This window comes from Polistes fuscatus, unplaced genomic scaffold, assembly GCF_010416935.1.
Source record: "Polistes fuscatus isolate 324 unplaced genomic scaffold, CU_Pfus_HIC Scaffold24, whole genome shotgun sequence".
Taxonomy (NCBI): domain Eukaryota; kingdom Metazoa; phylum Arthropoda; class Insecta; order Hymenoptera; family Vespidae; genus Polistes; species Polistes fuscatus.
In genome coordinates this window covers 904138-928939 of record NW_025113101.1, presented here as the reverse complement: position 1 = coordinate 928939, position 24802 = coordinate 904138, and the positions used below count along the sequence as shown (strand labels likewise).

General features: G+C 31.1%; 4 protein-coding genes and 1 long non-coding RNA gene across 7 annotated transcripts; 3 read left to right on the top strand and 2 right to left on the bottom strand.

Moving 5' to 3' along the window:
• Nucleotides 1–29: 29 nt before the first annotated feature.
• LOC122518445 (quinone oxidoreductase-like protein 2) lies at nt 30–2441 on the bottom strand. 3 transcript variants are annotated; one of them, XM_043637402.1, is made up of 9 exons: nt 2041–2440; nt 1651–1910; nt 1343–1576; nt 1065–1256; nt 804–985; nt 609–700; nt 408–534; nt 167–296; nt 30–103 (listed from the first exon to the last, which is right to left on the bottom strand). In XM_043637402.1, the coding sequence occupies exons 2-9, from the start codon at nt 1897–1899 to the stop codon at nt 47–49; spliced, it is 1263 nt and encodes a 420-aa protein (XP_043493337.1). In that variant the 5' UTR covers nt 1900–1910; nt 2041–2440; the 3' UTR covers nt 30–46. The 3 variants fall into 3 exon arrangements, with proteins under 3 accessions (XP_043493337.1, XP_043493338.1, XP_043493339.1); XM_043637403.1 differs by having other exon boundaries at nt 1651–1907; XM_043637404.1 differs by lacking the exon at nt 609–700 and having other exon boundaries at nt 408–548; nt 2041–2441.
• On the top strand, nt 219–643 carry LOC122518446. Its single transcript, XR_006304077.1, has 2 exons — nt 219–306; nt 414–643. It is a non-coding gene; the product is annotated as an uncharacterized LOC122518446 (long non-coding RNA).
• Nucleotides 2442–2599: 158 nt separating the features above from the next.
• On the bottom strand, nt 2600–5723 carry LOC122518263 (protein brambleberry-like). Its single transcript, XM_043637083.1, has 8 exons — nt 5267–5723; nt 4606–4791; nt 4312–4534; nt 3923–4228; nt 3626–3838; nt 3312–3530; nt 2914–3178; nt 2600–2830 (listed from the first exon to the last, which is right to left on the bottom strand). The coding sequence occupies exons 1-8, from the start codon at nt 5639–5641 to the stop codon at nt 2665–2667; spliced, it is 1953 nt and encodes a 650-aa protein (XP_043493018.1). The 5' UTR covers nt 5642–5723; the 3' UTR covers nt 2600–2664.
• Nucleotides 5724–6432: 709 nt separating this feature from the next.
• Nucleotides 6433–9559, top strand: LOC122518442. Its single transcript, XM_043637386.1, has 3 exons — nt 6433–6756; nt 7044–7839; nt 7938–9559. Exons 1-3 carry the CDS (start codon nt 6733–6735, stop codon nt 9551–9553), a joined length of 2436 nt encoding a protein of 811 aa, XP_043493321.1. The 5' UTR covers nt 6433–6732; the 3' UTR covers nt 9554–9559.
• Nucleotides 9560–9966: 407 nt separating this feature from the next.
• Nucleotides 9967–22481, top strand: LOC122518429. Its single transcript, XM_043637369.1, has 6 exons — nt 9967–9978; nt 10287–10386; nt 14754–14852; nt 14936–15052; nt 16257–16453; nt 20349–22481. The coding sequence occupies exons 1-6, from the start codon at nt 9967–9969 to the stop codon at nt 21213–21215; spliced, it is 1392 nt and encodes a 463-aa protein (XP_043493304.1). The 3' UTR covers nt 21216–22481.
• The last annotated feature ends 2321 nt before the right edge of the window (nt 22482–24802 follow it).

The window sequence follows — 24802 nt, the reverse complement described above, 5'->3', positions numbered from 1 at the left end:
ACTGTGTATTATTTTATATATAAGATATATTATCAAATGAAATTGTTTATTCCAAATTCTTAACTACATCAACTCTCTCTTTATCCTTAATATCTATAATGACCTGCAAATGAAATATATTTTAAAGAGATTTTACGAGACAATTAATTTAAAAATTGCTACTTACCTTTGCAGAAGTTTTTCTTTCAGAAGAGAAACGTAACGCATCGTTAATTTTATGAAGACCAAAAATCATAGAATGAATTGGAATGATGAGACCTTCTTCAAAAAATTCCAAGACATCTTCTCCAGCTTGCCTATATAAATGTAAGATAAATTTTATTGTTCGTTTGAAGGTTGTTTTTTTTCAATAAATAGAATAAATATATTTATAATAAAATCTAAACTAATCAAAATATGCAACTTGCCGATAGCTCTCCGGTTCCTTTCTTCTATATTCATCGAGACTAAAACCAGTAATAGTGAAAGAACCATCTTCAATCCCAGTTTGTGTATCCATTTTGGTAGCAGCAGCACCAGCTATTACTACTCGCCCTTCATGAGAGAGGCTATAATTTCGTATAAATGATCTTAAACTTACAATTAATATTAGATATAAAATTTTATACCTTCACGAGATAAATGATGTATCACCACTGTAAAATTATCATCGCGTAGTATATTTTTCAACGATGTGCCACTTTTATATATATCAGTGTAACTAAAATAATGCATTTTTACACTAAATTTCTTTAAAAATGCAAGTAACATTAAAATAGTCTATTTTATATTTGATATTATTGAGAAAACATCAGGAATTGTACCATTTTAAAATCTTCTTAAAATATTCACCGCCATCTCCATCTAAAAAAGATTTGATGCCCTTATCGCCGGCAATATTTTTTATGTGCTTTAACAATTTTTTGTCATTGTATTCTAGAGATGCAAATACACCCCTGTTGCGAATAAGAGTAGCATCATCGTTGTTAATACAAATACCTATGACCTGAAATTATAAATGAAGAATTTTAGTATAAAAATATGGAAGGATCAGCGATTAGATTATATATTGATGCGAATATTACTTGCGATCTGAATACATTAGTAGCAAGATCAGCAGCTGCTAAACCTATACCGCTTAATCCTACATTTACTAAAATTACATCATTTTCATCTATAGTCACTACTCTTTCCAATGCAATGAGTGCGCTCATGTAATCATTAAGTAGACATACTGCATCCACAGATCTTAAATTTGATGGTACTTTCCAAATATCCTAATGAAAAAATAGCAAATTTATGTTTAGATTTATATAATAAAAAATGAAACATTAGAAATGTTGGTTGGATGACACAAACTTACGCCGACTTCTGCTATGCATTGTTCCGCAAAACCCCCATATCGTTCTTTATTAAGTGCAATAACTTTGTCCCCAGTTTTATAGCCTTTGTCTTGCGCATTCTTTCCTACATGAACTAATTCGCCAACAAGTTCATAACCAAGCGTAATAGGCAATTTTGGTTCATACGTGTACAAGTTTTTACTCAATAATACATCGGAAGGATTTATGGTGCAGTAATGAACATCTATAACAACCTGTGGGAATAATACAAGATGTTTTAAGAAATATATAAGAGCATGTAATAATAAACTATGTGCAAATAAGTTACTTCGTTTGGTTGAGCTGCTTTGAATGCTTCTACATTTTGTATAACCAATGAATTATCAAATTTATTCAAGCTGGCTACTTGAAATTTACCCGGCTCAGAAGCCGGAATGTTCGTTTTCAAACTATCATTGGGTGATCTTTCTTTTGTAGGCGTTTCATTACTTATTAACCTAATACTTTGCTTCCTTAAATTTTTCCAATAAATTCCAGAGACATGAGTGATAAACATTCGTCGAATCGTGACAGACATTCTTTAAACTCCTTGTATATAATTTAAAATAAAGAAAATACAAATATAAAATATCTTAAATATAATATAAAAGAGTCTTAACCTAATATAAAATGTCAAATTTTTCCGATTCTTATGCACATACGTATAGGTTAAATTTACCTTATAAATAATCACTAATATTGTTCAATTAAGCGAATATATAAACAGTAAACGATTTTAATTAAAATATATCTTGTTTTCTTTTATTTTAGCATCCACTAAGTAACTGTCTGACGAGAAGGTGATAACACGAATAAAGCACAACAACATTTAATAAAAGTAATTTTATAGAGGATAATGACTCAGTCTAACGGCGAATTTCGAAGAGGACGGTACATAGATCATATACTTCGAGTTTTTAGACAACAATAGACACTTGCACCAATTAATTAATAATTATTTCAATGCACTAATGCACTCTACTTATAGAATACACTATTCTTTGAGAGTATTGTACCAATTATCGCATAAAGTACCTAGTGTCGCCATCTGATTATTCCGGTACTAATTAATGTAATTTTGTTAACGTGGTGTCCAAACTATGCGCATGCGTACAAAGGGAATAATAATAAAATAAAGGCGCGCGCACACACACACACACACATATGTTTATATACTAAAAATTAAATATAATTATTTAAAATATTATTACAATATAATTATATATAAAAGACGCGATATAAATAGTTTATTTTTACAATTGAAAAACTACTATGCTACTTAAATTACAATTACTATTTAATATTAATGTAACGGAGGTAAATTAATATCGTTAGATGTATAATTAAAAGTGCCAGAAGAATGACGAGAGCAAAACTCATGACCGGTGATTGCAAATAAGCGGCATCTTTTTCCGTTTCGTGTTAATCCATTGCATAAAATACGCGGTACTGTATGCATCGGGCTAGCACTAAAAAGCACATAAATGTATATACATTAATATATTAAAATTATTATTAATATTAATTATATAAATAAATTATAAACATTTACCTTCTTGATGAATTTGTAGATATATTTGTAGATATATTTATTGGTTCAGTCGTAGAAACAAACTCGTTTATTCCTCTTAAGCGATATCTAAGATCGTTTGTTGGGTTTATGAAATCATTAACATTGTTAACAACATTATATTCTATATCTTTTGACGTATCCGGACTATCATCGTAATAGTAGATATCTTCGTGCGACTTTTTCGCTGGTATATATGAGCAAGAAAGTTCCTCTTGTATCGACGCATTTCGTTGGCTCCATAAAGCTACAGAATTAATTAAACTTAAAGTTTCTATCAAAATAATAAATATATATGCTATAATTAAATTGTTCATAATTATAAACTAATAGATACGACCAAAATGATTATTAAAAATATTATAGAAACAGAAACAAACCTTTTAAACTATTTATTTTATCATGTATTGTAATAAAAAAGTTGCAAATTTTCTCTTTTATTGAAGACAGCATGAACGTTTGAATGCGATCAGATTTCAAATGCGATACATAGATACGATTATCACCATTACCACTTTTTTGATTAATCGATTTAACTGGTTTGAAATTGTGAAATTTGGATTTCCAAATATATTGTATGCCACTCATCAAAAAATGCACTAGCAACAAAAAATGTAATATTTTAACACATTCAAATGATAATAAGAATAAATTATTTATAATTTAAATATTTGTTCTTTCGAAGGCTACTTACTTCCTGTTATTAAAAGTATTAATGCAGTGATAGAAATAAAGTCAAGGGAGGCCTCTAAACCATGTTTTAAATAAGAACAAAGATTTAAAGGTACAATGCCCATTATAGCTGCTCTGGTCCAAAATGGTGCATTCAGAAATGCAGCAGTTATCATTGCAATTAATAAATATACAATATGCAAAACTGTGCGATATACTCTTTGTAATTGTTCCTCTAAAAATTTTCAATTTTTCCTTATAGTTGTATATTTTAATTGAGATATGGGGATTAATATCATTAAATAGTAAATTACCATACCGGTATTTCCTATATAGCCTGTAATCCAATCTAGTTGGCGAATTGTCTGTTCCACTTCTTTACGCATATTATTAGTAATATTAGAGATAAACTGAATAGTATCATTAATATGCGCCAATTTTTGCATCATTTGTTCGTACTGATCGACAGTTTCCTGATGCCGATCGAGTATAAGAGTAGTACTAGATTCTATCTTTTCCCAAATTAAATGAGCTCGATTACGTATACTTGTTAAGTCGTTTAAAATCTCTTTATGACTTTCCCCGTGTACGGCAGATTGTTTAACAAGTTCCTTGCTTGCGTTTTCTTAAAAATATCATTTTAACGTAACACTTTTAATCTATATTTCTTGGATAAAAATGAAATTAATTCTAATAGTATCTGTTTACCTAATTTTTTTTTCACATCTTCCATCATGGTTGCAATCTGAGCGTGACCTAGACGAATCAGTGCTTTTTCGTTATTTAAACTTTTAAGATTATTAGTTACCATCTTGTGAGCAGTCGTTTGAGCATCTTTTAGATTTTGTTGTTGCAGTAATAATGCTTTGTTTCCATCAGATAAAGAAGACAACGCTTCGCTTGTCTGATCCACCAAACGATCTTGACTTTCCTAATAGCAAATCATAAAATATATTAATTGTATCTGTTTAAATCTCAACAAAGTAATTTACTCATGCACACCTTCAAGGATAATAACGTTTCAATTTGCGAATGTGCAGTTTGCATCAATTTATTGATCGTTAATTCAGTAAGAGCACGAAATTGTGTACTTCTAGTAGCGTAGCAAACTGCTCTAGCTCTATTACTCATCAAATGATACGCATTCCATGTATCCGTATCCATATCTGTCGTGCATTGTTTAAGAGACTAAAGAAAAACATAAAATAGTTGTAAGTATCTTACGTGTAGAAGATCTTCTAATTGAGATTCAGCTTTGCTTGTATTAACATGTAGGTATTTTCTATTATATATTTTATAACATTCTCCATAATAAATGAACAAAGAAGAGTAATATATTATTAGTATCAATTCCATTGCATATAATATGGATAGCAACAAATAGTAAAACTCAATGAAATCTAGAAAAATAAGTTTCTTCGTATGGGATACTCCATACTATGTCAACTATAGAATCTTTGAGGTGGTCCCTTTTTATATACACATAGTTATATAAGTAGGAGGGGGAATTGCAGGTTTGAACTTGCATAGGAGCACCCTTTGAAGAATATGACAATACTACTACCACATTAAATTACACGTAAGTATTATAAGTAATCAGATAATTCATTGAATTTTAGACAAAATGATGAAAAATCATTTCATTTTTAGAGAAAATTTTTACCATCTCTTCTGTACAGGGAAATGTTTTCCTTCCTTCTACTGCTGATTGACAATTCAATAAATTGACACTCAATTTGGCAAGCTCTTCCTCATTCATATCATAGCAAGAAGTTCTTATTTTCATAATGACTTTATGTTGACACGTTTCTAAAGGGGACGAAACTTGAATGTTTGTAAGCTTTGCAGCTTCTTTTAAAAACTTTTCATCTTCTGTCATAGTTTCGTATGGGATTGATATCAAAGGTGTGTCATCGGCAATCAAAACATTTGTAGAAGCCTCCGTTGATGTACCCCATAACCAATTAAATAGTGTTATTGCATTTGCTTCGTTTAAAATTAATATAATCATTGAAATCCACAAGTATACATTTGCCATTTTATAAGAATGTCTGAAAAATTCCAATTGAAAGTTCAAATTTTCAATTACACTTCAATTAAAAATGAACCTGTCAACGAGATTAGGCATTTGTAAATTACTATTATTTTTAATTGATCAAATGAAAGATTCGTCAAAGAAATCACATTAAAAAAGTAACAAATTTATTTAGTGATTTGAAAAATGGTTATTGCATGTAGATGAAACAATTTGTTTTTACATTTATTTCACTATAAATAATTTACATTTTTAATTCTAAACATAAATTTGAACTTTTTTTTTTATTATTATCGATGAAAACACGATGAGAAATAATTATTTTCTTTAATATTACTGCTTATACACTGTATGATATGTTTAACGGTCATAACCGATTCAAATGCTCGTATGCAACTTATTTCTGGCGGGATATCGAATTATACTATCGAAAATGATTATGGAGAAAAGTGAGGTTCTGGTAACTAACCAAAATTTACAGATATCTTATTTTATTATAATTACATAATACGTATCATATATTTATTTATAAGACAATCAATTATTATAATTAGAAAAACTAAATGTATACTAAAAAGTTAAATACATTTTCAAGCATAACGGGTTAAGGACCAATCAAATGAAACAAAAATCAAATTATACAAATCTTTATATTGTATTCGTAAAACTAATTTATTTATTTAAAATAATTTATAATTGATACTTATTATTTTAAATATATTATTGATCTAATCAATAATAGTCATTTTATTCTATTCATTTATTTAAGCAGATTTGTTGTTTCATTTTTATTTCTGCAAGTTGGCAATCCTAGTAAGAAACAAAGTAATCGTTTCAAATCGACAAAAGAAAATACATATAACAAGATGCGATGATGACTTGTAATTTGTGTTTATATATAGTTCATATGCACCAATATCCTAATGGGAATGAGTTTCTCCTCAAGTATGCAAAAATTGCATGCTGTTGGTATTAGAAAAGTGATTCATACAGGGAATCCCCTGTTAACTGCATAGGTGCATTATATAATTTGATGTTACGTTTTATTCGGAAGAGTATAACAGTGACAGTTGTCAAAGATCAAATCAATAGAAATGAGCGAAGATAATCGTTTATGGGTAAATATAATGTTTAATATTTAAATTTTATATATATTTGAAATAAAGATATGCACAGTTAAATGTTCAATCATATAAAATTTATTTTTTGCACTAGTGATAGGTTATGGCTAATTATTTGTTCATATTCATTATCGTCTTTTTATTTATCCAATTTACTCAAAATATCTGCAATGTTTAGACAAGTAAATATGAATTTATAAAAAGATAATACGTTATATTTAAATAGTATGATTATTTTATATTTTTTGGATAGTTTATTATGTATTTTATTCTATTTTGAACAGCATGAAATGGTATCTTATGCCATAGAAATCCAGCAACAATATTATGAACTTCTTTCTGATTGGACTAAATATGAAATGCAAGATTATGATATATTAAAACAAAATATTGGTTATGCACTATTTGGCCCTCCCACTGAATCATGCCAAGTCGATAATGTGGAAAACAAAGAAATTGATTCTAGCTCGGTGGTAAGCTATGTTTTAGAAAATGCAGGACAGTTAACTAAAGTCAATGAAGGAGTACGTTATAAAAAAGATGCTATGAAATTGATATCCTTAATATTTGATCAAATAATTACATATGGTAAGCAGTCAGATGAGAGTATTTTTTGCGGAATCATTTATAATATTATATTTAATGTACCAACAAAGAAAAAAGAAGTAAATAATAAAGAAAATGTAGATATTGATACGGAAGAAATTATGAAAGACATTCAAGCTGTTCCAATATTTAAAATAAAGAATTATTGTAAAACGAGTTCAACTGAAAATATTGAGTATATAGATAATAATGGTAGAGTATACGAAGATTGGATCAGTTATAAAACTAATAATACATTGCCTGATTGTGTAATGGTACTACCTAATGGAGGATTGTACCAACCAAATCCTGAATTTGAAATAACAGAAATATGTTCTACAGTATGGGTAGAAGTTTGTTACTCGCCAGCATCTTCGTTAAGCGCTAAGCTTGTTAGTGGTGCAGATACTGCATCTACTGTTTTAAATGTTGGTGGTCTTGGAATTGCGCTTGCATCATTGGTTACTCCTATTGGACCTGTGGTTGCATTAGCTGGTAATATAAACATTAAATTGAAATATTATTATTTAATATTTCTATTTATAATGTTAATTGTTTTCAATTAAATATAAAGATAATTTTTCTTTAAATAGGAATAGCAACGACAGGTGTTAGTAGTGCTTGGACCTTTGGCAGATCTATATATCAGTTATATGATCGTAGCTCGCACAGAGAATCTCTTAGCGACAGAAACGCCCTTTCAGCCTGGCTTGGTATTGCTGGATGTACCATGGGAATAGCAATGAGTGGTGGAAGTATATTTCTTTCAAAAGCAGCGCAAGCTGGTCAAGATATAGGATTAGTTGCTAGAACAGCATATAATGCAACAGTAATATGTAATATGTCCATTAATCTCGTTGGTCTGGGATATAATGGATTTAATATTGTCGAAAAGTATCAAAACGAGAATAGGATCGATTGGAGTGATGTTTTCTTCTTTACAACGCATGCAATGTTCTTTGGTAATACTGTATTAGGCATGCAATTTGCCCATGACGTCATTAATACTTCTCGAGGTAATGTTATGAGAGATTACGAAGCTACTTTGCGAAGTAAACGTCATCGTAAAGCGTATAATCGTATAAAACGTAATGCAACATCAGATGCAGAAGTAGTACGTTATGTTAGGAAAGTTCAAACAAGAACAGAACTTTTGTCTTCTGCGAATAGTAATAAACCGAATGGTAGTAAATCGAATGCTAGTAAACCAAGTAGTAGTCAACCTAGTGATAGTAAATCAAGTGGTAATAAACCAAATAGTAGCCAACCAAGTGGTGATCAACCGAATGGTAGTCAACCAAGCAATAAGCAACCAAGTGGTAAGCAATCGAATGGTAGTCAACCAAGCGGTAAGCAACCAAGTGGTAAGCAACTGAATGGTAGTCAACCAAGTGATAAGCAACTAAGTGGTAAACAACCGAATGATAGTCAACCAAGTGCTAAACAACCGAATGGTAGTCAACCAAGCGGTAAGCAACCAAGTGGTAAGCAACCAAATGGTAGTCAACCAAGCGATAAGCAACTAAGTGGTAAACAACCGAATGATAGTCAACCAAGTGGTAAACAACCGAATGGTAGTCAACCAAGTGTTAAACAATCAAATGGTAATCAACCAAGTGGTAGTCAATTTAGTGTTAGCGGTATGACTAGAATTAAAAATGACTTATCGTTTTCGGGAGGTAAAGTAAAAATAGGAAATATGATTATATTAGATCCATTACTATTTATGAGAAACTTTAAAGAATCGAGTCACTTAGGTAATGCTGCTTTACTCGCTACCAGTAGTGCATCCTTTACAGAACTTTCTGTTAAATTGTTTAGATTATTAACTAATTATTATAATGATTATCCTTTAATTAAGAATATAAGCACTGTTTCAGAATTTGAATCTATACTTTGTGAAATACAATATATGGAGAACTCGACAGATATTTTGGATAAGGTATTTATTATTGCTATAAAATTGGCTGTTAGATCATTCGAAATGGATCCTCATTTAGAGAAAATAGTACGTTTTGTATGGGAGTATGGGAAGGTACATTTGATAGAAAAGGGCTTAGATGCGTATGCTTTTATCATAAATAATTCAATTAATAAAATGTTGAGTAATATTATTAAAACTGTATACGATGAAATTGATTTACTGATTGATCGTTTGTTAATTGTATTACATTCGTATTTATCTGAAAATAACAAATTAATGAATTAGAATTAATTTAATCTCGTCGACGAGATAAATATAACATATAATATTAAATTAATACATAAGAATATTATAAAAATAACATGAAAAAATAATATATTTTATAAATTTATAGTTTATTAAATAAGTTTATCCATAACATGGGTATTATTTGTATTAGAAATTTTTCTTCTACCTCTATTATTTCGCTTGCCAAATCGATTAACTAAAAATAAAAAAAAGAATCGATTAAATTAAAATAAAAATTGTAACATTACTGACAATTACTTTTTGGATATTCCTTGTTATTAATTTTATAAATATCGTTATATGAAAGCCACATCATAGAACTTTGAAAAAGAGTATGATGGAGTTAATCGATTTGTCGATTGAACAAACGGAATTGATATCGTATTCTTCTTATATTATGATGGGAGAATATGAAAAATTGGGTAACTTTTTACTGGTCGGGGTGTGTTTTGTTTTGGTGGCCCCACTCTCTTGTTTCCCACTTTCTCCCTCTCTCTCTCTCTCTCTCTCTCAGAGGGTAAACGTGACTTGCGCTGTAAGTTTGGCTTCTCTGATCCACCCAAGTGGAGGGGATACGCGCACTTACTCTTCCTGTCAGTCACGTGGAGAAGTTAGGCGGTTACGGTTCGAGTTTCGCGCCTCCCTCGACACTTTTTTCTCTTATTATTAGAACATTTTTAAATTCCCCCACGACGTTTAAGGTTCCTGCATCCAGCGATTATTTCAATAGACCAGAGAACAAGTGTCAAGTAAATCCATCGATAAACACGACTTCGAGCTACCGGTCGAAAGAGAAAGTGTTCTCAAGGGTTCTCCGAATTCAAGCAAGGGTCAGTCCTTTTTCTTTCTTATTTTTATTATTTTTTTTTTTTAATTTTTATTTTAATAATATCACTTCATAATCGAAAGAGATTTGTCGTTAATTTATCGTAATTATTTCGACATTGAAATATTTCTAATTTGTTTGCAATATTAAAGATGCCTGTCCACATGGAATGTAATAATGATTTTAAACAAATGTACCGTTATAAATAACAACTCGTATATATTTTATTTTTCTTTGATGCTTTTTAAAAGTATAATGTTACACGAATGATTTTCTACAACAACAACAAAAATTATCGTTATGCTTGAGAATATCATTTAGTAATAAACAAGCAAACAATTTGATTGTTCAATTTTAATGTTATGATCACTGAAAAGATATATTATTATTACAATAGAAATATGATAAAATATCCAAAATGTTCAGTACATTAAATGAATTTCTATTCACGATGTACTTTGATGTACTTGATTAAATGAATATTATAAAGCTTGCGAAAAGAGAAATATCGAATGAATAATTCCCTTTAACGGGAAATTGATGGGATTAAAAAATCGTTAATGTTTTCTTGGCACATCTTTAACAGAACTTTACATAAGATTTAACCATCATCCTCGATTAGCTGAAAAGAAAAAAAAAAAAGAGAGAGAAAGAAAGAAAAAAGATGAGCATCCGTTGAATATTTAGGTCATCTTAACAACGAAGCTTTATTTTCGTATAAAGAATAACCGATCTTTTATTTTCTGACTGTCATCCCTTTTCCACCAAATATTAAATAAACAAGATTTGTATAATTGTTTGCGAACATGTGAGATTTGACATTGCGGTATTAAAAAAAGTTAGATGAATATAGATAAAAGTATAAGTACCTGCGGCATCATAACGTAGCATGCACATTATTTGAGTAAATTCTTATATATGTGCATACGTACTTTGGTATCTACATATGTAGAGGAGCCAGTAGCTGCGGGATACCTAAAAGCACTCGTAAAATTGATGGACGACTTTTGTGGTATGGAAGGCCACTGAAATACGGGATTCTCTGTCTCTCTCTCTCTCTCTCTTTCTCTCTTTTTTTCTCTTATTTTCTCATCTTTTGCGAAGCCAATCGGCTAAGCCTACTATGGAAGAAGAAAATCAAATTTTAAACGCATTGTGTTTCCGCGAACAATCTTGTTAGACCTTTTTTTTTTTTTTTCATCAAAATCGGATTCGTTCGTATTTTTTTCTATTTATCTTGGAAGATTTTTTTTCTCTCTCTCTCTCTCTATTATATTTGTCTTCGTTTTTAATTGTATTTGTTTTCCTTTTCTTTTGTAAATCTAATCGTAAAAAGATTTCTTCAAAATTACAAACATAATCGTCGTCATTTTGAATAAAGTCGTTTAAATAATAGTTTAAATCTAGTTATCGTTGAAACACGATTTATTTCAGAATAGAAAACCCTCTGAACTTAGGGAAGCCGTGCGTCAACGATAATTACCGTGTAGAACAGAGATTGAGGACATTTTCTACAAAGAATAAATAACGCGTATCGCGTTAGGGGTTGATTTATCGAAAAATATCGAAATAGTTTGGAAAATATTAGGAAGGAACATCGATTCGCGTTTTTCTTCAATTTGGAGAAACTCGTGTCGTAGCCTTGAGCCACCTTTCCTGCTTCATCAGATCGATGCTTAGAAGTAATAGGATAGATATATTAGAAACATTTCTCGTGAAAAATTGAATCTACGCTGACCCGTAGGCTATAACCGGGCAAATAATTGGTCTTGTCAGCAATAGCAATGGTAAAAATGTTGTTATTTCTATCGATCAACGTTTCGTCATTGATTGATTATAGCCAATGATTCGTTCTATGATAAATAGGATCTATCTAATGAAATAAGATTTGATAAGACGCGGGGGTTAGTTTTAAGATACGATTAAAACCACCTAGTTGCTTTCCAATTCTTCTAGGAACGCGAACTTTCGATCGGTTTGATTCATCGATTAGCTTGAAATAATAAATGTCATACTAGATTGTTTACAAGATAGACATTTGCCGCGTCTAGACGCCGTCTGCGCATGCGAATTTTATTTCGATCATTCTTATTTTGTTCTGTGAACGACTAATCGGATTATTAGATCTGTCCTTGTTAAATGGAAATTATTTCTTATCATTAAATAAGGACTAGTTGATAGGACTCGTTTGATTATGCGAAAGTATTGTCAAGAACAGAATTGTCTCGATTCTGACGCGAAGGTGGGAAGAATGTTGCATAAGGAAGAGTTAAGAACAAAGAAAAAAGTAGATTCCACAAAGAGAGAAGAAAGAACATGGATGGTAAATTCCTTTTTTTTCTCATTTTTTTTCCCTTTTTTCTGCAAACGACACGTAGCGTATCATCGAAACGATTTTTACCTTTACTTCGAGAATTCGATCGTCATCTCTTTCTTAATTCTTTACGAATCCCTTAATGCTGACCCTTTCTTCTTAAAATCGAAGAAAACAATTTGTTCCATTCTGTCGGGAACAATCGCGAAAGTATTTTTTACTGTTATATATTGTATCCAGCCTATTACGTAGGTTTGAAATATTATTTGATTTGATTTGTTGGATCGTTAGGTTTGTTCTTACAATTAATAGCACACATGTACGTATAAGTAAAGTTAGAACACATATGTGTTTGCTATCGAAGTTGTACAAGTTTGAAACAACCGTACCTTCCCAAATGTTGTTTAAATGCTCTCTCTAGTTTCCCACCACAAATTTATAGCCCATCCTTAACTAACTAAGACAAATTATGCAGTGCTGAGACTCGAACTTTTGGGTCGTCGTACGAAAAAAGAATCTAAAAGCGTCCGATGAAAATTATTAGATTTTCAAATATTTTTCTTTTCGAACAAACGAGTAAGATACGCCTACTTCATTCTACTTTTTATAATATCGAGTCGTTAGAATAATTTGTCTTTTTTGTTGTTGTTTTCCTTTCGTTTATTGACGAATTATTTAAATTTATTGTGAAATTCGATGGAAGAAGATTCTAAAGGGATGATTACTTCAATGATTACTTCAATGCTAGGAACAAGTTTATCATCATTTTATGTAGTGTACGATTTCTCTTATGAAAGAAAATACCTTGACCGGTTGATGAAAACCGTCTCTTCTGCGTTTAACGATTAAAGTAAGTACATATATATATATATATAGAGAAGTTAATAGCACTTTGTCCATCGTTTTATTACACACATATAACACTTTACTAACGTCGATGATATTATGGCGGATTGGTAATGTTTCGTGACTTCAATTTTCTTCGCAGGAGATAAAATATAAGTAAATAAGGGTTTTCGAAAATTTTCCTAAGACGCGTCGCGATTAGTTTCTCTATTGATTAGCGTTAGGAACTGCTGCTGCTGCTGCTGCTGCAGCTACTGCATCGTATCTTTCTTTAGCAGCCCTTCAATTATCTTTCCAACTAGTTTTTCATCTATCGAACGTTCCCGCTTATTATCTGTTACCTAACCAGACCACCTACCGTTAGCAGCTTTACATAACGAAAATATCAGTTAACTGTTAGTGGTTTCTAACCAAATCCACGATATATTCTTCGACAATTTAATATAATTGATTTAGAAACTAAATCACTTTCAATTACGATAGAAGCTCAATTCAAAATTCAAAATCTTTGATCTTAGATATATATGAATAATTTTTAATTATTAATATTAATAAAATATTAATTAATTGTCTTTGAAAAATGTACGATAAATGTAAATTGAAGTTCGAGGATGACGAGCATAGATTTTTTTGATGTAATTATCTTTAGCTTTTTTTTTTTCGTATCTCCGGCACGATTTTCTCACTCTTTATCCGTTGTCTGCCAAGCTTTTAACGGTAAGCACATCTTCCCCTGAAATACGAGAGTTTGAATTGGGTTTTGTTGTTACGACATCCCTTTTCATAAGTATTTATGTATACTCATCGATAGAGAAAAGCAACCTTCCCGTTCGTCACATGTGAACCGTTCCTTCATTCTTTTATCCCCTCCCCCACCCTTTTGAGCACACGTAATAGACACGTTTTATTTAACCTATTTTCTAATTAATCAACGAATTAGAGAGAACATTGCATAATATAATCGGATTATGTTTGATCCGAATTGTAATATGGGCAAATTTTATCCGGCAAAGGTGAGATAGTTGAAATGCATATATCAAAGTTTGTCAGACGAGAAGCTCGTTGAATAATGAATGAGAAGATTTTAACGGTTAGGGCAAAGTAAGTAGAGAAATAAAATCATTTCGTAAGATACACAGTATCGTCATTTGAAATTGTTTGAAAATTCATCGATGACAGACGTTCCCTTATTTCTGTTTGTGAAATTTTAGAGGAAAGGAATAAGTTCGAGGTGGAGGGTGACGATCGTGGCAGAAAACATCGATATGTCACCTCTTTGCCAGTTAAATATGAAAACATCAATGTCAGCGGTAAGTACCATAAGCGATCGAGATATCTACGTTTATAGATGTGTGTGTGTGTGTGTTTGTAGAGATGTTTGTGTTTTCTTTAGGTGACGTAACCAAAATCGAGGTGGTGCTCGAAGAAGCACCAGACGAAACTGTCCTCGCTGGTTCTATACCTTCGGAATTGAATGCCAGCATCGAATTCAATTCAACATATCCAGGTGGTAAGCTTCAGAAAAGGGATCAAATTATTTTATAGAAATATTTTCAATCGATTCATTTTATATTTCACGAACGAGTTATATATATATATATGTGTGTGTGTGTTCATAATTATGAAAGTGGTCTAAATGAAAATTAAACTAAAAAATAAATTTATTAGTTATTTCGCATCACGTTATTTTCAATTAAATTAATTCAACGTGTGATTTTCACGATATTGTGAAAAACGAACCGTTAGATTGAATGTTTGTTATTTCAATATTATATTTAATGTTCAAATGTAATCCTTTAAATATCTCAAAACAAGAAACATAGACTATTTTCTTAATTATGAACGAAAATTTACGCGTGTGCGTTTAATCTTCTTTGATCAACAGAATCATTGACATTACGATTTACGATTTATCCTCGCGTGTGTTCGTTAAATATCTGATGTAAGATATTCCACGATTTCGATGCTGTAATACCTAGATAACCAACATCAAATAGCAATAAATCTATATCGTTAGATGATATAAATCCAAGCATTACTCATAGATAGAAGACTCGGCAAATGCACCAGCTCCGTTTTACAGAGAGACTTCCTCGTATGTCCTCAATAAATATGTCCATTTTCAGATTTATTGGTGCCGATTATATCGCATCGAAAGTAATCTATAGACGAATCAAAATTGATTAACTCGAGACGTCTCGGATCGTAATTTTGACGACAAATCAACCGTTTATTTGGTAACTGTTATATATTATGTTGTTTTACGTTAAATTATAGTAATCTATGCATTTTGCTCGAAGTTGAGTTGATTTGACGTTTGAAAATTTGTCTCGTTATTGATTGGAATTGCGCTCTCCAACAAAGGTCGCTTACGTTACGTTACTGGGAGGGAGATATGAGGTAGAAATGAGTGAAAATGCAGCTCGAACCGCGCGTTTAACGACGAACGCACACCCGTTCGTTGCTTTCATTTTCAACGGTTGCACTCGCGCTAAAGTTGCGCGTTGTTATCGTATCGGGGCTTCAAAGGAACTTCAAACGCCACTATTATCGTTTAACAATCCTATTCGCTGAGAATAAAGAGGAAAGTGCAGGCATTCATTTCGGTGGGCTTTTATAATTGACTTACCTCGGTTAATATTGTTTTAACGATAAATTAAAGATTTTTATAAGAGCCAAATAGAAAAAGTGTTTGTTTGAATTAATTTTTCCAGGAATTCCAGAAACCGGAACGGTCGTGGTTAGAGCCGAGGAAGCTCTGATCGTCATCCTAGTTCTCTTCCTTTGGGTCGCAGCGATAGCCTTATTTTTTAATCGATGGGGAAAAATCAGAATGTTGGAGCCCTATCAACCCAAGTTTCAGCAACAACACAGACAAAGCTGCACGATGGTCGACATGAACGCGATTCCGGTTAGAACTTTCTGATCCCTTCTTTATTACTCACTTTTTTTCATTCGAAGTTCATCCTTAGTTCAATTGTCGAATAGAAAATGGACGGTTTGGGTCGACTTATCTCCTTTGATTTTTACTTCATAACACAGTAGAATCACGAAGGATAGGATTCGGAACTTTCATTAAACACGTTAGGAACTTTCGGGTTAATTAATCTCGAGATCTTTAATCCCATGCCTAGGTTCGACATTGAGAAAAATTTTCTAACGCGTCCAATCGATTTTTATATACCAATTCGTACGTGCAATCGATTATTCGATCATTCCTATGCATTCTGGTGCATCCTTCGCAAATTGCAATGTCAAAATAAAGTACATAGTTCGAAGACATTCGTTCCGTATCTTACACTCATCCAGAGTATCGCAAATTTCTTTCTTATCTCGCGTATTCCGACGAACGTACGTGAAAGTATTGGATTAAATCCGTGCATAACAATGCCAACGAATCTTCCTTTATTCTTATGAACGGACATATATATATGAGCCGTTTATTTTGAAAGTGGCCTAACTCCATTTAACCTTAAATTGAGATATTTAAAGGTTTGCGTTTCAATGCAATTCAAAATATACGTAAAGAATGACAATGAGTTATGTTGCTTAAGTGTATCCAAAGGTGTTCAATTTACAGTTCCTATTAAAATAATGGCAATTATTAAGTGAATAATATGCGTTTTCTTACCAAGAATGAAGTTAGGCCACTTTCAAAATAAACGGTTCATATATATATATATAGGAAGGGATAATCTTGAAAGTTTTATCGAAAAATCGAGATAAGTAAAAATAACGATTTATAATAAATAAATCAGGGGACAAAAAAAACTTGTAATAATTAAGTTTTTTTTAACGGCAAGATTCCTTTCTTCGTTACGATTTTATAAAATAAATTCTAATGCAACGTCGAGATGCAAGAAATCGAGATAAGCAAAACTAACGATATATAATAAATAAATCAGGGGACACAAAAAACTTGTAATAATTAAGTTTTTTTAATGGCAAGATTCCTTCCTCTGTTACGATTCTTATAAAATAAATTCTAATGTGCAACATCGAGATAAGCAAAAATAATGATATAATAAATAAATCAGGGGACACAAAAAACTTGTAATAATTAAGTTTTTTTAACGGCAAGATTCCTTTCTTCATTACGATTTCATAAAAAAAATTCTAATGCAACATCGAGATGCAAGAAATCGAGATAAGCAAAACAAACGATATAATAAATAAATCAGGGGACACAAAAAACTTGTAATAATTAAGTTTTTTTAACGGCAAGATTCCTTCTTCCTTTACGATTCTTATAAAATAAATTCTAATGCAACATCGAGATGCAAGAAATCGAGATAAGCAAAACAAACGATATAATAAATAAATCAGGGGGGGGACGAAAAAAAACTTGTAATAATTAAGTTTTTTTAACGGCAAGATTCCTTTCTTCATTACGATTTCATAAAAAAAATTCTAATGCAACATCGAGATGCAAAAAATCGAGATAAGCAAAACAAACGATATAATCAATAAATCAGGGGGGAGACGAAAAAAAATTGTAATAATTAAGTTTTTCTTAGCGACAAGATTCCTTTTTCTGTTACGATTTTATAAAATAAATTCTAATGCAACATCGAGATGCAAGAAATCGAGATAAGCAAAAATAATGATATAATAAATAAATCAGGGGACGGAGAAAACTTGTAATAAGTAAGTTTTTTTAACGGCAAGATTCCTTTTCTCTCCTCTACGATTTTATAAAATAAATTTTAATGCAACGTCGTTTATCATTCGTATATATATACGATGCATTTGCATAATAGGTATCTGCGTACGTAGGTAGATGGAATATCGATGTTGAAGTGGGCTCCTCGATGGTAAATCGAGAAACGCGGAGTGGTATCGAGTAAAACATTATTTCTCTCGATTTATCTCATTTTCAATCGGGATCACAAAAATCTAGATATAATGGGGTCATTTCAAATAGATTCGAATCAGATAGGCTTTCGTAACGCGCAAAATACTTTTTAAGTTCTAACTGGCAAAAGTTTCGAAAAACAATTGTCCGCAGAATTGTGACGCATTTTTATCGAAAAGGGGAGGCTTCAAATTTGAAAGTAACAACCAAGTTGTTATGGATAGTTGAAACGTTTTCACGGTAAAGAGATCTTAGAATCGACATACGCTTAGAGTAGCTCGCAACATCCGCAATGCGTACCAAAATACACATCCAACAACCTAGGAGTGCAACGTCCTCGGTTTGTAACGCAAGCTTTGCGGTGTCCGAATATTTATAGTCGATCGAGAAGAAGAAGAATACGAACTTTGTCCTTACGAGATTTTCATATCGCACATTAAACGGGATACGAAAAAAAAAATTGAAAAAAAAATATCATTTTTCTAAATAAAATTTTATTACAATGAGATTTATTTCTTATCACGATACCTTTGAATCGAAGTATATTTCTTAAAAGGGATGATTGAAAATAAAAAAAAAGGCCAGGGAGAAACGTAAACGCTTACCTTGAATATCATTCGCGTAAGAAGATTTTCCTTTTTATTATATATTTATATATATAATAATATATTATAGCAATATATTAGTAATTATTTATTACTATATTATATTATAGTAATATATTATTATAATTTTATTTATTAATTTTAATTTATTAATAAAATTTATTAATTTTTTTAAATAAATTTTATTTATTTATTAATATATTATAGTAATATATTATTACTATAATATAATATAATTATTATTATATATATATATATAATATTAATAAATATTATAAATAATATATTATATTGATTATATATTATTATATATATTTCTTTCCGCACCCCAAGTATACTTTTTATACGCAAGGATAGATATACAGATATATATTTATTTCTATTAAACCATTTTAATCATTTTTAGACCGAGCACCAATCTAATCGTTGCTAGGAAAAAAATTAACGCGCATCGTCAATTTTTTCATCGATTTCGGGGGGAAAAGGGCGGTTCGCGAAGGTCGAGAGATGCAACTCTGATGCAACTGCACCAAGGGAAATGTTGCGCATTGAAACGTGTCGCTTGTCATATCGAACGAAACGAGAAAGAATGAGAAAACTATTCCGATCATTTATTGTTACATCGAACAAATGCGTTGCTTGTCGTCGTCGTCGTCGTCGTAGTCGTCGAATGTTTTCCGATAATGAGGATCGAGCATTATTTAATCGTATTTCCCAACTTCCAATTGGAAAACTCTGAATTTAGTTCGTCGATCTCGATTATTTATCGATTACTGCGACAAACGATTAACTTAAATTGTAGCAAGAAAGGAAGAAAGAAAAAAAAGAATCCTTCATTCGGATTTTGAATTGAATCTTTAAGTTCGAGAAACGGTGGGATAAAGTTTATCGGATATCAACTTTACGTCTCTTCGATTCGGCAAATTGGAAAATAAACGGATCGTTCGATTATATCGTTAAACAATTTCACGACGAGAGTGAAATTTTTCCGTACGAGATACTTCAACAAATCGTAAAGTTTACGTTTAACAAATTTAACTTAGAAAAATCGAGAAGAACTTTCATTTTATTATTAATATCATCAACTTTATTTCAGCTTTGATCGATACGTTCGACGTCGTGGGCTATTGGTGTTATTTAATTATAATCTTCGATAGTTAATACAAACTAGTTGTGTTTTGGAAAGTTATTCCTCGTTGTTCCCACGGGAACAAACTTAGCTTACGTTCCTTCGTTGCTATTAAAAGGTTGCTTCATCATACCATCTCCGATTACTAGTTTCCCGTATCAATTATAATACAGAACCGGGGTACAACAAGTAATATTCGTTTACGATGCACTGGCAGGATCATCCGGTGCACCAGGGTAGCTGCGTAACCAGCACCACCGAGTGTTGGAGGCCGAGACAAAACAGCGTGTTCGTTGGTTCGAGCAGTGGGGGGGCGTCACTCGTGGCAGTCGATCAGGAGACGAGCCCGAGACGAGCCAAGAGTGCATTCGACCTGCAGTCTCTGGTCTTGGCCGAATGCAACGTAAGTAGTAGCCTAGAGACGACGAATCCTCAGCCAACTTCCTTCTCTTTGGAGACCTCGAAATTGGCTCAACGGAGGACCAGCGTTTGTCAGTTGTTGGATAAGCCGTTGCAGCAACGCCAAAGGGGCATGAGCGTGTGCCACGTTGATCGAGGAGACTACCAAATTCTTCACAGTCAAACTTCCCAGAGAGACAGAGGCATGAGCATCTGTTACTTCGATAGAACTGACGTCTTGGCCAGGCCTCTTCAGAGGGACCACCACCGGGGTTCGAGTATTTGTCACTTCGACAGAATGGACGTGCTGGCCAGACCACGCTTTGGTGCTGCTGCTGGTGGTGGTGGTACCAGCGTTTCCCAGTTTGACAGAATGGATGTTTTAGCGCGTCCAACTTCTTCGTATCTCGGTAAGTCTCTCTTAAGGGAGAGACGCGTTAGCGTTTGCAACTTTGCCGAGAGGAATGAGGAAGGTATGGGGGGTGTTCGTTCCTCCTACCCTTACGTTACTCCCACTCGTCTACCACCCTCCAGCGTAAACAATCTCGATAAAATAGAACCACCCCGAGAAGACCCCCCTTCCGATCAAAATAATCAAGATAACGGCATTGCGTATTATTTCGATCGACCATCATGCAGCAAAACTCCGGACGTTGTGTTAGGATACAAAGCTACTTGCGTTTAAATTCATCCTACGTCCTGTTGTCCTTCGCATTTTCAAACGTATCCTTTGCGTAACGAAGCTTACTCTACGATTCAAATTCTCGACCAAACGAATAATATCCAACTATGTATTTTACTTTTTAATCGTAATGTTCGAGAAATAGATGCGTTAGTTTAAATTCGTATGCAAAGAAATTTCATTATTTTCCTAATTTGATTTTATACTCGTTATCATAAGCAAATAGAATATTTTTTTTTGCGACTGGTTGTTGTACGTAACAACCCGTCGATATTTTCCTATGTTTCAGCGACAATCTCAACCGGTATTCGATACTCGGTAAAATAACATTTAAATGGGAAAGCTTGGAAACGAGAGACAGAAAATTTTCTATCGTTGCATTTATTTCTCTTACACACCCCCCACCCTCCTATAAATAGGTTTTGTTCGTGATAAATATTTTTTAATACGTTAGTAAATATGATAGATTCGAATATTTCTTTCCTATTTAAATGTTATTGCGTGAATATTATTATAAATAGACGTAATTGTATAATAAAGTTGTATTTATTCCACTTGAACAGGATTGGTCGTCAGTTTTGATTCGTCGACGCGTATATTCATCGAAACTTGTTTCATTTCCTCGCGTGACAGATATCATTTAATCGAGAATAAGCTTCGTTAAATAAAACGCTCTTTGAAAATACAAAGAGTCGATTTATTCAAATCAAAAGGAGTAAGTATTAAAAAAAAGCGGTGAAGAACTTCGTTTGGACCAATGACGAATATTTTGTCGTATTAAATTGTGATTCCATTTCGTATCCAACGAAATTGGATGAAAACAAATCAACGTGATAATTATATTACCAATGAAAACAAAAATGTGAAAAATATTTTGTATTAATATCTCTTTTATCGCACAATCGTAGTTTAGCTGACACGAAAAAAAGGAAAACTCTTTCCAATCTATTGGCTCGTCGACAAAATTTCATTTTATTTAATAATAATATTCCATTTCAAACGAATATATATATTATCTATATAACACGTAGAAAACATTTGGATGTCTTTATAAAAGGTTTTTTCGAAACGTGACACTCGTTTTTCCATGAAATTGGAAATGAAATCTTTTAAATTAGTGAAATTAGATGAAAATATATGATTGGAAGGGATCGAGAGTGCATATCTTTTAGCCAATTGGCAATATTTCAAAACGATATTCGTTGACAAGTCGTATCTTAAACGTTAATGTGTACATTTTTATATTAAATCAAAAAAAAAAGAACAAAAAAATGAAAACAAAGTCTCGTGCCCTTATTTACTTTTTGATATAAAACTTCGTTAGAGATATAAATCGAGAATACTGCTGTTGGCCAAATTTACGAATTATTCCGTGCTTTTCAGTCGTCGTCGTCGTCGGATTTAATTTTGTGACGCAACATTGGGAAAATGATCGAAGCTTTGAATCATTTTAATTCGTCAAACTCTTCTTCCTTCTTGTTCCCTTTTCCTTTCCAATTTGTTAGACGTAAATTAGTAAATACATAGAAATGACTGTATTTTTTGTTTTTTCTTTCTTTTTTTTTCTTTCTCTCTTCACTTCGAAATTATTTTTAGAATAAATAAATAAACGATTAGAAAAATTGAACGTAAACGTTTCTCTATGTTCCTCGATACAAAGTAAAACAGCTTTTGAAGATAATGGTCGTAGAAATTTCATTCGTGCAACAAGTACTTTGTGAAAAGGGGAAGAAAAAAAAAAGAGTAGAAAAGAAGAAAATTCTTTTGCTTTGTAGTTGCACTTGAATCGAATGCAAGGGATTGAGACAAAATATTATACTTATCGAGTTAGGTAAGCGTCGTTCAAAGATACTCGAATAATTAATATCAATCGTCGAATAATAGAAAGAACAAAAATATATATTCTTGTGAATTATTATATTTTTATTTGCTTATTTTTACTCGACTCAAGATTTTAACCACGCGACTCTACTCGTCCAAATATCTTTTTACCAAATTTAACGGTAATGTCGTATGCACTTATCTATGTATATACTATATGTCTACTTATTTATCTATCTATCCAACCTCGCATATTCGCAAAGAGTTTGCATATTTTTATTCACTCGAAGGAACAATTGGATAAAATCATATATATATCATATATGCACATAAATGCACATAAATGCATACGTATACTTATATAGTAGAATAACTGTGAACATTTTTTGCGAATATATATATATATGTATATATGTATATGTCATACAGATTCGTGTCACCGATGAAAAAATAGCAACATTAATTCTGCAAATATAAATATCTAAAAATTATATATATATATTTAAAATTTAAATAAAAATTTAATTATAAAAAAAAATTAATTATATTATATTATATTAATTTAAATATATTATATTTTATATTTATATACAAAATTTAATTTAATTTTTTTTTTATAAAAATTTTAAATATATATATTTAAAATTATATATATATATATATATAATAATATATAAAAAAATATATATATAATATATATAAAAAATATATATATAAAAATATATTTAAAATTATATATATATATATAATTTATATTATTTATTATTAATTAATTTATATTAATTTATATAAATGCGTGTTTAATAAATATTCATTGTTTTTTCAAATTTTTTTCGTTCAAAAATCATTTTCGTTTCATAACAATCAATTGAAAGTTTTTCCATCGTATTACCTCTCGCTGTTTTATAAAAGAATAGAACTTACCGAGGAGAATTTGATATCGAGAGTTCTTAAAGGGGAACGTAACTGAGCTTTTACAGAGAATGAATGATTCTTTTTATTAAAGACGATTTAACGAGATATACGAAATGGAATATAATATAAAAGTGTTTTTCATTTGCATGTTATTATAAGAAATTTTTATTCGAATTGAAGTATCTCTATTTAATTAAGAATTAATGAATTTTCAAATATTTTAGATAACGTAGATGATAAAAGATAGATTCTTCTTCGTGGTTTCTGTAACACGTAGCTATATTATTCTAAACTTTCAGGTATAAGATCTTTTATACTATCAAATTCATAGCCATGTTTGGAAATAAATGTAGATATATTAATCCTCGAAAAATAAATTCCTTATCTCTGAATCGAAAATAATTTTAACGATCAAACGAAAAAATATAAACAAAATATATTCTCTATATATACGAACAAATAATAATCCTTAGGAAAAGAATATTTTCAAATATAAATATTATGAGAGAGAAAAAATAAGAAAAACTACCACAAATATTTAACGTCCGATGAAAAATAAATTTATAATCGAGATATTTATATAATTATTAATAATAAATTGAAATTGATTTGTGTAATTCGTGTCGTGTTTATTATAACGCGACAACGGGACCTTTCTCTACGTGTAGATTTAATCGAATTTAAATAAAATATCGTCAGACCAATTAAAAAAATTCTTCTCAAAAATAGAAAGCGTGTTTTGCTGATTTCGAGTAGACGAATAATATGCTTCATTTATTTTATTTTCTTTACGAAATAAACAACTCCTTTAATCCGATGAGATGATAATAATAATAATTATATATATATTTTCA

What these genes read in the sequence shown, in the direction of transcription:
- LOC122518429 (XM_043637369.1), top strand. An exon ending in TTCTCCGAATTCAAGCAAGG is followed by an intron (nt 10,387 to 14,753) that starts GTCAGTCCTTTT and finishes GTGAAATTTTAG; the next exon opens with AGGAAAGGAATAAGTTCGAG. An exon ending in TGAAAACATCAATGTCAGCG is followed by an intron (nt 14,853 to 14,935) that starts GTAAGTACCATA and finishes TGTTTTCTTTAG; the next exon opens with GTGACGTAACCAAAATCGAG.
- LOC122518445 (XM_043637402.1), bottom strand. Translation starts at nt 1,899, where the DNA reads ATGTCTGTCACGATTCGACGAATGTTTATCACTCATGTCTCTGGAATT. An exon ending in AAGCAGCTCAACCAAACGAA is followed by an intron (nt 1,577 to 1,650) that starts GTAACTTATTTG and finishes TTATTCCCACAG; the next exon opens with GTTGTTATAGATGTTCATTA. An exon ending in ACATCATTTATCTCGTGAAG is followed by an intron (nt 535 to 608) that starts GTATAAAATTTT and finishes TCTCTCATGAAG; the next exon opens with GGCGAGTAGTAATAGCTGGT.
- LOC122518263 (XM_043637083.1), bottom strand. Translation starts at nt 5,641, where the DNA reads ATGGCAAATGTATACTTGTGGATTTCAATGATTATATTAATTTTAAAC. An exon ending in TTCCCTGTACAGAAGAGATG is followed by an intron (nt 4,792 to 5,266) that starts GTAAAAATTTTC and finishes GTTTTTCTTTAG; the next exon opens with TCTCTTAAACAATGCACGAC. An exon ending in AGGCTATATAGGAAATACCG is followed by an intron (nt 3,839 to 3,922) that starts GTATGGTAATTT and finishes GAAAATTTTTAG; the next exon opens with AGGAACAATTACAAAGAGTA.
- LOC122518442 (XM_043637386.1), top strand. Translation starts at nt 6,733, where the DNA reads ATGAGCGAAGATAATCGTTTATGG. An exon ending in GCGAAGATAATCGTTTATGG is followed by an intron (nt 6,757 to 7,043) that starts GTAAATATAATG and finishes TATTTTGAACAG; the next exon opens with CATGAAATGGTATCTTATGC. An exon ending in ACCTGTGGTTGCATTAGCTG is followed by an intron (nt 7,840 to 7,937) that starts GTAATATAAACA and finishes TTCTTTAAATAG; the next exon opens with GAATAGCAACGACAGGTGTT.